The 15,336-nt window shown below is 40.9% G+C and overlaps 1 protein-coding gene across 1 annotated transcript in view; it reads right to left on the reverse strand.

Annotated features, from left to right (window-relative positions):
* Positions 1–530: 530 nt before the first annotated feature.
* The window catches only part of LOC131288561 (uncharacterized), a 111,718-nt gene continuing 96,912 nt past the window's right edge, over positions 531–15,336 (reverse strand). The window contains exon 7 of the mRNA XM_058317705.1: positions 531–701. Coding sequence (XP_058173688.1) covers positions 556–701 — 146 coding nt within the window. The 3' untranslated portion in view covers positions 531–555. The remainder of the gene's footprint in view (positions 702–15,336) is intronic.

A 15,336-nucleotide genomic window follows, 5' to 3' on the forward strand; every position in this document is an offset into this window, starting at 1 on the left:
CGTCTCTTTATTTATTCACTATGTTTTAATAAATTTACTACAGAACGCGTCTAAACACTGTTTGGTTTTTCACTCAGCTTGCATTTCCCCTTGTCGTGTACCTAGAGGCGATATTTTATGTATCTGCGCTTCGACATGGAATTGGAACGGATTTCCTCAACCTTTCTGTTCTCTTAGTTCCATGTCGTACGGTGTGCTTTACCTCCTAGGTACACATTTTGCTTATTTATTTTTACACTTGTCTCTCGTACCAGAGCGTGGATTTTCATGGGAAAGATTTTACCTCCACCACGGTAGCCAACGTTGCTGTCGCACTAAGTGCCTTGTCGTAGCATCGATCAGTCAAGTCGGTCACCTGCTTCACGTGTTGTGTACGTGCTTGCGCCGGAGTGGTATGCTGGGTTAGGGATGGTTTTGCCATGGTTGGAATGCAAGTAATTGGCAGGGAAGGATCACGGAAACACACCCGCGGCAATGAACTTCGGTGGCCAACTTCACGGCACTGCAGGCTGCAGCACGGGAACGGTGAAATTATGGTGCAGCTACCGGTGAAAGCTATCGGAGCAGCAGCAGAGGAGGATTGGGTCTGTAGGAGTGTATTACGGCTAGTATCGTCAGCATCCCTAGGGCAATGGTGAGCAGCAGGTTCCGACGGGTTTCCTTACAACCTGCCACGGTGGCTGCCCCATTCGGCGAAGTCACTATAAATTGTAGAAAAGGAAGAAATCCGAAGGGAGTACATTAATTTACGTTCCAACACATTCTGTAGCTGTGTGTATTTGTTTTGTGTTTAGTGGGATGCAACCGAATGGCGTCTGTGTGTAAGTATATTTGCACTGATACAGGGCGATGCTTTTCAAAAGTTATGAACTAAATGAAAGCATTCAACTCGCATCGTACAATTGACATGGTTCAGAAGTTTTGTTTTCTCCAAAAGATGGAAACCATACAAATTATTGATTGTGTGACAGAAATGAAACATAAATTGGAAATTTTAGGGAATACAACTGAAATAACAACCCTAGTAAAAAATATTGTAAAATAGAAAATTAGTTAAATCACTCAAAAGACATAATTCAAATTAACCGTCGCTATACATTCACTAAAAAAAAGCGACTAATGCCATGTCGTAACGTATTTAAAAAAAGATGTTTTAAGTTAAAAGAGGCGATAGACACAATGCATGTTGAATATATATGGGTAGAATTTTGTGTTTGTCGTTGTGCGCGTATGTTGCTAATACACTATGAACAGCAGGGACGGGGACACGTTTCTTCAACAATGTTATACCATTTTTAATTGGAGTGTAAAATTTTTCATTCGGAAAGTAACATAAACGTTGGATAACATATTGCAAAATTCTACTGTAACCATTTATTTTGACTCTTATTTTCGCTCAACTTTGTATTATATAAACATATTGTGGATGCAAAGTAAATATGTTATTTTGTCGCTGGATTCTGGACAAAGCGCCTGATATTAAACACCTCGTTCAAAAGTTTCAACACACAGTCTTAGGAAAAAACAAGTGTGATATCGTAAACGAATCCGATAAAGTTTTAGATGTTTGTTTTCGTATATTGCGTAGATATTTTCTAACGGGCAGGACTTTTACAATCTCTGACATAGAGACAGAATGGAAGAGTTGCTATCAATAAATACCACGTATTGATCATGTTCAGCATGTTCAGAGATTTTAAACAAACCACTTTGCTTGAATAGTAATAAAGCCACTCATTTAGATTCAGCCCCCTTGGTGCAGTTTAACTAGCTTTCGTAAAAGTTGTTTTTAATATTCAATTTTTGCCGTGATTCCAAAGTATAAAAAATATATCTGCTTTCCTTGAAACTACATTATAACGGTTTTTGTATTCGGTTCCTTTCTTATTTATTTGCTTATAACAAATTTGCGATCAAACAACTCCAAATCAAGATGCCAACAAAAAAGTTCTAGGTTATCTCAATTACCCCGCCATGATGGGCTCATTTCAGGCAGAGGTTGGGGGTCAACGAAATAGCGACGAGCCCTTTCTGGGCGCCATAAGCCTCTCGTCTAGGCACGGGAAACCGCATTTACCGCATTCCAATGGTAATAAATTTAGCGTTCATTCCCGCCTACAAATAGTTTTATCCTTCCCAGGGAGCGGAGTCCAAGGTGATACCCAAAGGGGGACTGCGTGCTACACTGCGGGATGGTTGAAATTTTCTACTGGATGTTTTTCACCCTCCCACGAGACTTCTGCTGGAAGGTGTTGGCAACTACAGCACAAGCCTGAACAGTGTGGCATCGCTGGGTTGGTAAACGGAAGGAATGGTTGTACTATTCACCAAATCGCCATAAATCCCCGGGAGATTAGTACAATAATTTCATGCTAAACTTGGCGAATCATGTTAAATGCTACCAACTTTTGCGTACGACTCTTGTAGGCATTTACAAACGGGCTCGGTATTTCTCGCATGATTCTCAACGCCCAACGGGGATCTATCTAGTTATACTCCTTTCCTTAGTTAAAGGATGATCATAATCGAGCAAGTCGTTGCCATCTGGATGTTAAATGTGTTAAGCATGTGTGTTACTATTGGCATAGACACTCATTGTCCATCAAAAGCCATGATGGAACGTGATATTAGTGCGCACTGAGATGATGGGAACTTCTCCAACTGTCACTATGGCTATTTCGCCTGGTACATCAGTGTTGTTTCTAGGCTTATAGGCACCGTATATTGTCTGGAGCAGTAGTTCCGTGCCTTTTGCAAGTGCGTGCATAGTTTGAATCTTAACCTCTTGTTGGTTTGCTCATGGATTCTGTCTGGACATGGCGTCCCCATCTAACATTCCACCCCAACCATGCAGTCTAACGCTTTTCGATCGTCCGAACAAAATCATCGTCCATTTAATGTACCAGAATTTACAGCGCAATTATCACTTCGTTGAACTTATGTTCCAACTAACCTAGAAACACACGAGCAATACTTGTCCTTGTGGTCGCTCGTTTTCCTACTTCAGAGCTCCCGACAAAATGGAAGCGCTAGCAGTTATTTCGCAATCATGTACTCGTGCTGTTTATCGTACTTCGGTAATGGTTTGATGGCAAAAGTTGGCAGACCATTGAATTTCCTTTGAGCCCCGCGGTGTGATAGGATTTCATTGGGGTGCGAGTGACTACCATGTACAGTAGTACATGTGTTTAAACTAAGCAGTAAACTTAATGGCGATTTGATTCCATGGTGAGTGAATAAGCATCCGAAAGAATTGGTATAGGTTTGTATAAAAGAACAAATGAGACTTACGAATAAATGAGAAAATACCAATTACAATACTTATTTGGATTAATCATGACGTCTTTAGTATTACATCAATCAAAGATCAATTAGATCTTTGAACCAATACAATTTGCATACAACTTTACTTTTTGTTTGTTTTGTTTTCATTTTTAATGCTAACATAATTTGTTATTGAAGTAACAGAAAAACTACACATTCTATTCCCTTAGCAATTTGAATGAACGCTTAAATATTGAAAACATATAAGACTTGTTTAGGTGAAAAGCAAAGGAATGAAAATGAGAAAATCTGGAGTGACTTAAAGGTAATGATTCTTAATTCATATTTGAATAACAAATATTAGTCAAAAAACGTGTGAAATTCACAATAAAACACATAATCGGAAGTGTAGCTGCACGTTGAATCAATATGAAAATGCGTAGGCATAAACAAATGGCGAAGAGTAATGCCCACTTGAAAACCGTTACAACTGGTTTCGGTTTGATGATACTGTTAAAATAATTTGCCTTCATTTCTTACACCGGTATTAAAACACTTGAATACATAGAGAGGGGAGCCTCGCACTTTCGCCGGAATTTTAAAGACCGTGGAAATTTGTAACAGCCGCCATGCCGGTATGCCGTGTTTCGCTCTACAAATGGAGAGCAGGGTACTTGTGTCAAATGCCGCAGCCATCGTGCCAATCAGCTTTACGCCGGAGCGCAAGAAGACTGCCGGGAAATGGGTGTGAACCCATCGACTTGCCGCCAACGACGAATGCGGGGAAAAAGGAAAAGCGTGGAAGAAAAAATGGATAGGTGTGGGCAAGCGGCTGTGAATCCTTCCCGAAAACCTTTCACTTCGTCCTAAGTTAATATTAAACCCATAAAATCAAGTTAATCTTCCGGGGCGAAAGCATCTTTAATTAAATTTAATTGACCGTTATTTTTTATGCTTGTGATACAGATTTTTTGCTTCCCTGCATCGCTGGCGAACGTTTCTTGGCCGGTACCATTTTGCTAGAGGTGCCACCCTGAGCGTCACTCGTCGGTTGCTGTCGTCATCGTTGGGCAATCACCATCACTAGCGAGAGGATTGGAAATGGCCAAAAGTTTCCATCCGCAGGCCAAAGTTTTTGGTCGCTGGTTCAAGGGTCGTTAGAGCGAAGGAGTGTGAGATAAAGACGCGAACGGAAGTTTTGCTTCGAGTGAAAAAAAAAATGAAATAAAGCAAGCACAACGTGCACGCTGAGGAAAACTGAACAAAAACTTACAATGGCAGAGATGGAAAACGAGTTTAAAACTGTACCAGCGCAGGGCAAATAGAACGAACTGGGAAACGTGTCGCTGAATGAGAAATCTTCGTCTATCTCTGCTATTAAAAAGCATAATGATCACTATCAATCAGCGGAAGGCGCACTGATGGTTCGTTGCCCGGCCCGTGGAAACATCTCAGAAAGGTCAAAAAAAGAACAAAACCTAGGAAGCAGAGGGGATGAGGTGAAGACGCGCCATTGGCAAAACCTCATGATGGAGGAGCTTGTTCCGGTTTTGGCGCCACGATTGACTTGTGAACCGCGATCCCTCGATTCCATTGCGAGAGTTTCCGCAAGGTGAAGGGTGCAGTGGCCATGTAGAAACGCACGTGTTTTGTGGCAATGCTCTCGGAAGTTCGATACAATTCGGGACAAATGTTCGTTTTCTGTTGCTCAACCGAGTCCCACCTTCCCCGATGGGGAGGGAAAGCGTAGAGCAAGCTGTTCCGTTTCGACGTCGAACATTATTTATTTTCCAGTTTGGGGCGGAAAGCAAGGGTCGAAGATACGCTCGGGGCGAAAACGGAAATCAAGATAAAACGCGATATCGTCATAGAGCCAATTGAGTATCAGACTACGCTCAGCTACGGATGGCAAATGGAAATTGGTGATGGCGTAGTGTCCAAGGTAAAATTTGTCAGCATTAGTTTATTCCTTGAGTAAAAATTCATACATCAACCTGGGACCGTTCAGACCTATAATTTAGAGAAAGACTGATTTTTACGGTATGTTATTTATCTTGAGAATCAGAATAAGCTTCAAGATTCTTGCTGGATATTGACAAATAGTTCTGATAGATTTACGAAGTTTTCCGTTGTCTTACATATGAAAGGTTGTTTCGTAAATCCATAACAATTACCATAATGCAAAGTGAAAGGGCGGTTGATTTAACCAAAGATTTTCTACACGCTATAACTCTGTATTCAGTTAAAAATTTAAATCCTCAATCGGCTGCTTATAAGTACACTTGCTGTTCAATTTTAATATTTTTGCTTTAGGAAAATAGAAAATAGATTGGTTCGTAGATAACTTTTCTATGAAAAAAATTAATAAAACTAAAAAGAAAAAGTGAACCCATAAAAAATAATGTATTAAAAAGCAACATTGAATCAAGTAATTTTTTAATTTTTTAAACATAATTTTTCGTAGCACGAAACTAAAAGATTTACGGCAAGAACTTTCAAAAATCTTAAATCTTACAATTACGATATTTGCTTTTAATAACAATACAATGATGGTAGCGGCAAATTGAATGTTTTGTTTTGGATTGGGCATAATAGATAAAATTTTAAATATAATTGCTCAATATAGATTTGGTTTTGAGAAAAGCTGCTAGATTTGGTATTTTTGGCTAAGAAAATATTCGCCGCTTCTCAAGATATGTATTGAAAAAAGAAAATTGAAGAATCTTTAAATTTACCGCCTTTGTGTTCTGATATGAATGGCCATTCTGTTTAGGACGAATAATTTGCCTTTAAGTATTTTTAACCTTATCCTTGCCAGGGCTAGCCAGTGCAACTCTAAGCTCTCGGGATCTTGTTTACACCTCCTGAGGTGGAATAATATACCGTAGGCGAAGAGAGAGAAGTACTTTGTAGCATTATGTACCCCCGCAGAACGATTACTAAAATTTAATTAAAACTACTGTTTCTACCAATCCCTTCCCTCATGGTTTTTCCTACATTTTCACCGGTGTCGACAAAGTTGTCCGGCTCTTCCTCGCTTCCGGCTTTTAATCCGTAGCGAAGCAAAACATGTAAACGTTTTGCTCCGTGATTCGTCCACTCATCCGGATGCAACTGGACCCGCTCGGTCGAATGAAGCACTAGCAAGGCACTATCAGCGGGCACCTGGGACCTGGGCCCCAGCCACTTTTCCCTAGAAAACAGCTGCAAGGTTTCCAGCTCCTTCAGCGTGAAGTGGAGTGTTTTTCGCTGTTCAACAAACCGGAAGTGATTTATAATCCTGCTCAGCCGAGCGTTAATCCAATTCATTTTCAATAACTAACAACAGACCAACATCGCACGCCTTGGGACACGGAGACTGCCGGGCGGTGACGGAGAACGCAGAGTTTCCTCGGGAAGACAAACATCCTGCACAATGTGGCGCAGCAACAAGTGCACCGCAAGATGTATCGAAGGTACTGGACCGCACGATTGGAACGCTTGGAGCGTGTGAAGTGTGAGGGGCCATGCGCAACCACCAAGAGCTGCCATGCCGTACCGGGTTCAGGAACCTGATCGACGGTAGCCCTCAAGGGCAAAAGTCGACTCGGTGCTGGGCAATCTGGAGATGCGAGAAGTGTTAACGATAATTAAATCTATTACCCACTCCAGCTCATCCATCATCGACGTGTTCGATTTCTTTGTGAAATGTTCACCTGCGCTCAACACGGTTGGAATTATCATTTTTACACAATTTACGCAGTGAAGAACATTTGTTTGTTAAATCCCATTTTAGCGGTCTCCGAACAGTACGTACAGTATGGTTAGTGTTAGTCTTTGTTCACTGAAGGCTGGTATATTATCATAGAGTTTTATTGTATGCAAAGCTACAGCCAACACGTTAAATAAAAATAATTGATTAACTTTGGGTCAACTTGTTGATCAGCTTTCCGTTGTTTCGTTCGTTAAAATTTGATTTCAGATACGATTTTCAATATTCCGTTTAGATTGTATATGTTTCATGCTGTAAAATATGTTTTTCATTTAACGAAAATGCTAATCTACAATCCAGTTTGCGGTCCTGTAAAATAAGTATAAAATTACACTGTTCTGTGGATTCAAATTCACTCATAATAAGCTTGAGTTCATTAAATATTTAGAACCAATTCTACTCAGAGTCAGATAAAAAAAGAGCCAATTTAAAGTATGCTGTTGTAATTTTTCAAGGATAGCATTAGTTTACGTTACCAACAAATTAAAAAAAAGCTTAAACTAATTCAAAGTCCATATCGCCGAGGTTTTCATCATAATGGGATTAGCGGGGATTGGAATTAGCAGCTTCATTTAATTAAAGTTAACTAGAACAATTTATTGCACATCATCGGAATAGTTCTAATTATGTTTAAATGGGTCCGGTGTAAAAGAATGCATCCTAGCATCCGGTGTGGGACCATGTGAACACCGTTCTCCGGCTGGCCTGTTACGGGTACATCATTGTGGTGCGTCCTGCGGCATTGAATCGCTGTTAGCGACGTGTGCAAATTAGAATAACGCTCTAGAAACAGGTATCCAACATTTCCACGTTGATGGAACCAGACCTCGGCCGTTCACCGGGATGGGTGGAGTAATCGAGCATGGCGTTCCGGGCAATCCTTTCGCTGCAGCTCGACGGGTAAGCTGCTCATCGGGTCAGCGGTCGGCCATTTCGGAAACGAAAAGGAGCCAACGTAGACCACGAGGCGCATCGGCCAGAGGATTCATTAGTTGCGAGCATGTGTGGTGGAAATCGCAATCCAACAACCGACGGATGATTACAGGAACGCTGCCCGATGGCGCTCGACGAGAGTTTGTGCAATTGCACCGCAAAGGCATGTGGGGCATGTAACGAGGTTATTTATTGGAGGCGTTTGCAATTTCCGACCAACCCGCCTGTCCGGGTGAATTCTTACCCTGCGTCGGCTATCAACGGTTCCCCCTTCCTCGCGATGCCATTCCATACATTATTTTCATAAGTGCGCCTCGTCCTTGGGCAGCTGTTAGTGGATGAAGCAGGCTTCAAACGCTAAGCTAGTGTGAAACAGAATTGCAGAATGTGCGCGTACTCGGCTAGGTATGTGGTTCTAACGGGTGCAAGGTAATGGAAGTTCTCCCATTTGCACATTAATTAAATAGGCTGAAATTGCAACTATTATAATCCGGGTGCGGCACGGAAGTTGCCTGCAAGTGCCCCAATGCCGACGATTGGGAAAATGTAGAAAATCATCATCAAGCTCTTGTTACTAACTGTTCCCGTGGATGAACGGGGTACTAAATAGCACACAAAACGAACTTTACTGGGTTGGTTAAGCGCAAAGGACGAATGTTTGTTGATTACTAATTGCAGAATAAAACATTTAGTGACTAAACGAAAACTAAATTCACAATAACCTTTTACCTTCCTTTTTTATCCAATCATTTGAATCCAATTAATTGATGAAATGGATTGAAATAAAGAGGAACCAGTAAGTTGTAGTAACCGAAAGCAATAAAAAAAAGTAAGAAAGTTTTTTTCAAAAACTTTATATTTCCTAAGAAAATACTGGTTTGGAGAAGAGTAAACACAGTAAAAAACTATTCCTGTTTCAGACATGAATACAGAAGAAAAGTTATGTAAACGTTTTTTATTAGAATTTGTTTTCTTTATTGCGTCAAGGTTTACGAGCCTGCCTATCGTTGAAAAACTTTCTAGTAAATTAAAAAAATACAAAACTATAACTTTCTACGACATTACGACAACCTTGCATCCCGGGAACGATGATGCTGAACGTAAAACCTTTGATACCAAGGAAATGTACAATATTCAATGTGTTTATTGATATATATCAACGGTGTATCACTTTGTAGGATAGACATAGCAATAATTGAGAAGAATGTTACCGTTATGAGACAGAACCCATCTAGTCCTCTCGTAGACAAGTGTATGGAAAGAGAAATCCTTATGTTTACATTATCTGCATTCACTAGCAAGCTAATCATAAACAATGTCAGGCATATGTGCGTTCATTGAAGTCTATGTGGTTTGATATTCTTACCTCAAACATTCCATTGTACTGGACACACATTATGCATGGAATGTTTGAAGTACATTTGAAGAATGTATCATGGAGGCGCCTGGTCATTGATCTCTTGATTGCCAGTCGAGATTACTTCAATGTAGCGTAGCGTATATTTGTTGTCGATTGTGCACATGATAAGGTGATTGCATTGGTCTTTGTTATTTATAAACTTAACTCATCATCATCATTATCATCAATATTAGACAAATTTCAATAATGTCCACTCTAAACGATTCCATTATATTAAGTATCATATTCCTTTATGGCTTTTCCAAGGTCTTAAGCCTACTTTGGTCAAATTAGAATAATGTAGCTGAAGAAAAACGTAACCCTTGATATGAGGTACAGTAGATCCTATCTACAATAAGTGAATGTAACACGCATTGTTCCGTGCACACAAAAAGAAAAGAGTTGATTACTTCGCGAACGAACAGTAGATTTAACAAATAAAATCCAAAACACCAACAAAAGAGTGTATATGTGCCAATTCCGTACGCATATAGTGGTGGTGAGAAAGGGGGCACAAATGGATTCGGATGGGAAAATATGTAAAGAAAATAGATCGAAAAACTCCTTACCCCAACCGTCTTCCACAAATCTTCAATGCCTTGCGACGGTCCTCGCGAGAATATGAGAACCTAGTATTGGCATGCGGTCTAGGCTTCCCGCTTGTGCACATACGCGCTCACCACACACACAAACACACACACACCCCGCACATGTACGTGTGCGGCACCCTTTGGCACTGCCGTTCGGCATCTAGTTGGTCTGTTTGTGTGCGGCAAAGACGTGCAAAAGATCCTTTATCCCGGTTCAGGAGCTTTCGGGTTGTTTCACATTCGCGTGCTCACATTATTCCACTTCGCAAGTCGTATGTGATTCAGATCACGACAATCGAGAACGAAATGGATCCGGCCCTATTGTTTTACACCCACCGGGCCATGACATCGGGCGGGTATTCACTCCCGGTTTCTCTGTCTCCGTCGCTCTCTAGCTCGCTTTCGCTTGCCTTCTTTCGCCCAATTTGTGTCGGGCATCGTTGAGGCTCCAGAGCGGCTCCGAACTCGAGTGCAATCCTATCTAATCTAAGTTCTTCCGATACCGACCGAGAACTTCGCATACGTGCTCAAACATACACCCGGACAGAAAAGGAAAAAAGAAAGAACAAAAATCGCATGGTGCAAGAAACTCCGGGGGCAGATCGGCGGAGAATTCTCGAAAGACATTTGTGCTTCGGAGCAGCAAGAACAGCAAGTAAGCGAGAAAAGTTTTATAGCAAAACCACAGAGAAGAAACTGAACCACGGGCCGGTTGCCTTATTGGTTGAGCATACAGGGGCGCACCACCACTAAAAGAGCGTCCTCGATCTGTTTGCTGAGACTCTGTTTGAGCCGAATGCAGGTCCTGGCACCTCCCAAAAACCCCCATGGCCGACGCGACAACCCCTTCCCTCCCCTCCGGCATCCTAGCCACAGCACGTGGTAGTTGATGTTGTTTTGTTGTGCTCCTGTTTTACTGCTGTCGGGTATTGGCTTACTCGTGGTTTTTGCTTCTCGTTATAAAATCTGACTGTGTTTGTTCACCCTGCTACCCACAGCACTTCCATTTGTTTTGCGCTGGTTCACCTGTCTTTCCAGTTCTTTTTCTTGTGTCGGTTGCTTGCTGCTCAACACAGGTTTTTCGTTTCGCTCTGTCCGACAGCATGCACGCGCGGTGTTAAGCACGCGAGTTCGATGCGACGGTTCGTTAGTCGATCGAGCGTTAAATGGAAAATGAGCAAGGCGGGTTGTTGCAGCGGAGCAACGAGTTTCCGTCGGGCGGGAGAAAATCTCTTGTCGCTGGGAAGGATTAGCTAAATGAGCTGAAGTGTACCATCGGTGCACCTCGGCTCGGTAAAGGAAAGCCACACCGTGGGGACGGGGCACGTTGCAGACGAAAGTCGAACCGTGCTAGCTGTTGGTGGATGTTTGTGCTGTTCCACAACTGGTTTGCTTAAACACGCTAATTATTGTTGGCCGGTTGATTAGCGGTGACACGTACGTTCAGATAAGCTTTCGTTTATTTAAGATTTATACGGTCATACAGTGGTTTCCAAATTGCATTGTTCGTAGCAATAATTGTTCGTTATTGGGTCATAGCTCGTAAGGTTCTAGTAAATATCTAATAGTATTGACAAAATGTACGATTACATGTTGGTTGGTTTGAATATTTCAAAACCAATGGTCAGTTTAATTTCTTAAATTCAAACTTCTTTATTTCTGAAAGTAAATCCCGTTCCATCGATTAGACATTCTTAGCAAGAGCAAAAATTGAGAAAGAAAAAGCTCAAGCTTTTCAACGCAACAAGTTACGGCTTCTTAAGCGCAAAAAATGTGTGCAATACTGAGTAGATGTAATGACACACTTGTAAGTAACTGTGAAAGGTTATGTGTTATCGAGTGGGTCCAGCTAAAGTGTTCTAATTGGTAAATTGGAACTTTTCGCCGCAATGTTTTCCATAGAAAAAAGATATTTTTCTATCCTGTAAGTCTCTACTTTACGCTAGCTGAGCTGGAGTGGATGCTCAAAACAACAGCCATTTTCAACGCTATTTCGGTGTATTAAAAGTCAACAAACCGTTTCAACTGTTGTGGTGGGACGGAAAACTTTTTCTACCCGTCCTGATCCCGAGGCAGCAACCGGCACTAAAAATTAAGGAAAAAAAGGAGCACAAATACACCACCCCAAAACTTCTTCCCGTGGCGGGTATCACATTTTGAAACTTTCACAAACTGTGTCGGCACACACACGGACAGCTTCTGGGGCAGTGTGTTGGCATGCGTGTAAAAAGCACTTTGGTGGAACGCCATAACAGTCACCTTTCACATGGTATGAGAATTAGCCAAGTCACATGGCAAAACACAGAGTTCACCGGAATCGTTCTCGAGTTTCCAGATCGGCTTTTTGTTTCCCTTTCCACTTTGTTTTTAATACGAAAACGTAGGTCAACAAAAGTTTGGAAAAAAGAGAGAATACATATACAAACAAGTGTGGTCGAATACACAATTTACCCATCCTCAAATGTCAATCGGTTTTGTGTTTCGCAACTTCCTCGGCCTTCCACCAGTGGGGGTGAGGTGTGTGTGGGTGTTTTTGACGATAGATCGCACAACACAAAGAATTCGTAAGAGACAGACCAAAAAAAATCTTAACAAGTAAACATACATATACGACAAGCACGGCGCCCGATGCTCACACCACAGCAAGTCAGCACTTATCTGGCTGACTGGGTGGCTGAAAGTGGGACCTAATCAAATTTATATCGCGCTCTCAAACTTTCGGCACGTAAGCTATTTGAACTTTAAATTAATTTTGCGAACTTTGCTTCTTGGGCTTCCGATTCGTCGCGTTTGTTGCGTGTCGTTTGTTCGTGATTTTTTGCTGTTGTTGTTGTTGTGTTTTTCTCCCACTGATTTTTCCGGCACAAGTGGATCCATTTGCAACAGGATAGGAGGCTGGTCATTGCGAATTGGAAAAAAAGAGAAAGCTGTAACGCGCTGAGCGGCAAGACTAACAAAAAAGAAACCAACTCCATAGAAAGTAAAACAAATAAAGAAGCTAGCCCATTGGAAGCGTCATGCTTGGGCCATTTGCAGAAGTTGTCCTTTTTTAGTTCGGTTTGTTTTGCGGCTCGCACCTACCGAAGTGTCGGTAAGGAAAAAAAAACTCTCGCCCATTTTCCCCGGTGGCCAGTTAGCCCGGCGACCCGAGCAACGCTTGGAAAAGCGTAAAGAGTCCCAAAGTGGCCTGTAGTTGATTTGGATGACGAGTTTTGTGTCCAATGAAGCCGATATAATTCCTGAGACAAGTAAAAAAAACGAAATGGTGTCCGAACGGGTCATTGATGGCAAAAGTTTCAATTGCGGTGGAAAGTTATAAATTAGCTCCGATCGGAGACCGGAGGAAAATGCATCTCGATGTGATTTTGAATGAAGTGCAGCTGATTGGAGGTTTTATTTCATAAACTGTAGATTACACAAAAGTTATAAATTAAATTTTAAAAGATACACAAAATGTCTAATTTCGTATAGTTTTCCAAATCTTTTGCTGACATTAAAATACAAAAATAGCCATTTAAACCGAGCTATTAAATCAAGTGTTATGTGTGATCAAAATTGATTTATTGGATTTTTATATATTTTTTCATGGTATACAGCTTACAGAACATCATTTTACATAAGTACAATGTTTTTCGATCTTAAGATATTTTGAGTTTTTTTCTATCTGATACAAAATAGGTTGAGTGTACAATACGGCCTGGCCGTCCAAATATATATATAAAAAAAAAATAGGTTGAGTGAAATTTGGAATATCTGAAAAAGTGATCTTAGATATCAGAACTATTTGCAAAATTAAAAAAAAACAATATAATTAGAATTTGGAACAGTCTCAGTATGGGTATAATGTGTGTATTAAAAATATGAACTAATTTTAACGATTTTCAAGCAAAACTAGCGTTCATAGTAACTTTTTTTTGAACACATTATCAAAAGCAAGTGTTCGCTTTAGTGTTCAGAACAAAGTTAATAGCTTTGCCATTTAGGTTGAATCTGTCGTGGTTCAAACAGTAATCCAACCACGATTCATAGTTGTTCGATCTATGAGCCGGTCGCATGAACTAGTCAAACATTAAGAAAATCTTATGCCTAGTTTACGCAAGGCGCAATGCAACCTTTGCAAACACTAAAATGCTGTCAGTTGGTCAGTCAACTGTCAAAATGTGCGCAAATGTGTTTTTCGGTCGGCGAGTGAAAAATAGATTTGCAAAAATTTGCTCAGTGCCGGCGGGTATAAAATGCCGGCGGATGGAAAATAATTGTTTGTGATGATGCAAGGTGTTTTTTTATAACATTAAACTCTCAAATCAACACTGGAATCGATACCTTGATCAAGGTAACATATTTGACCGTATTGCGGTGAAGTGAAAGAGGTGGAAAGTGCGCAGTGGCTTCTGTGAGTGGGGATCATAAAAAATAGGATATAAATATATACCCGACCACACGATACACGTATACACGTATGATCTATTTCAAAACGTTTGAAGTCCAAATGGAGCATAAGTTGCCTATGTATGCCATACAAGAAATGAAACACATTGTTTTGTCTGTTACAGTCAACATTCGAGCCAACTGCCATTAAGCCAAAAGTTGAATTATTTTTTAACTTCAACTTCAACGTTACTTCAATGTCACCATAACTTTTAAGCAAATGTATATTACCAATCAATCCATTGAATCATTTTACATTAGTGTTGTGCTCAATGAATCTTTTGGCGAGATTCATTCATATGAATCTTTCACCTAACTTGGGGTCCACACTGCAGCGCGACGTCCCGTTTCAAAAGTAGCCCAGTTTCGGCAGAACAATCGCGCAAGCCAAGCGCGACAGAGGTAGGAGAGTATGTGGAAATATGTATCACATTGGGGCGCATACTCGGCTAAAATTTTTTATTGAATTTTGAGGTAGTAATGCATGATATTTGTTTAGCTACGTATTTTATGCACCCTGAGTGAGTTTGGCGCTTCCACATTTGAAATTCACTGAGAAAACAAACTTAAACAAACGGAAGTAGGAAGTAAATATTTCCACATCATCTCCTACTTGTTGAAGAGCAGTTTGTTTACGTTTCGGCACCCGAAAAAACTTTGGTAAAAATATCAATTAAAACGGAGTTTGATAACTGAATTACATTTGTGAAGCCTAAAAATAAGTAGTACAACGAAAAATCCGATGTTTCGTGAAGAATATTGCTCGTTTTGTTCGCGTTTGTGATTCGGTTTGTTTACGTTTTGTCCAGCTATCGGTTTGTTTACGTTTCGAATTGACATTTGACATGAGCTAGCGCGACGTCGCGTTTTTCGCTGTTTCTACACTAGCGCGATTTGTGCGACATTTTTTTGTATGGAGTTCGGCCGCCTGTCAGGCGACGTCGCGTTTCGGGACGGGACGTCGCGCTGTA

The sequence above is a fragment of the Anopheles ziemanni genome, chromosome 3 (genome assembly GCF_943734765.1).
Source record: "Anopheles ziemanni chromosome 3, idAnoZiCoDA_A2_x.2, whole genome shotgun sequence".
In the NCBI taxonomy this organism is placed as follows: Eukaryota; Metazoa; Arthropoda; class Insecta; order Diptera; family Culicidae; genus Anopheles; species Anopheles ziemanni.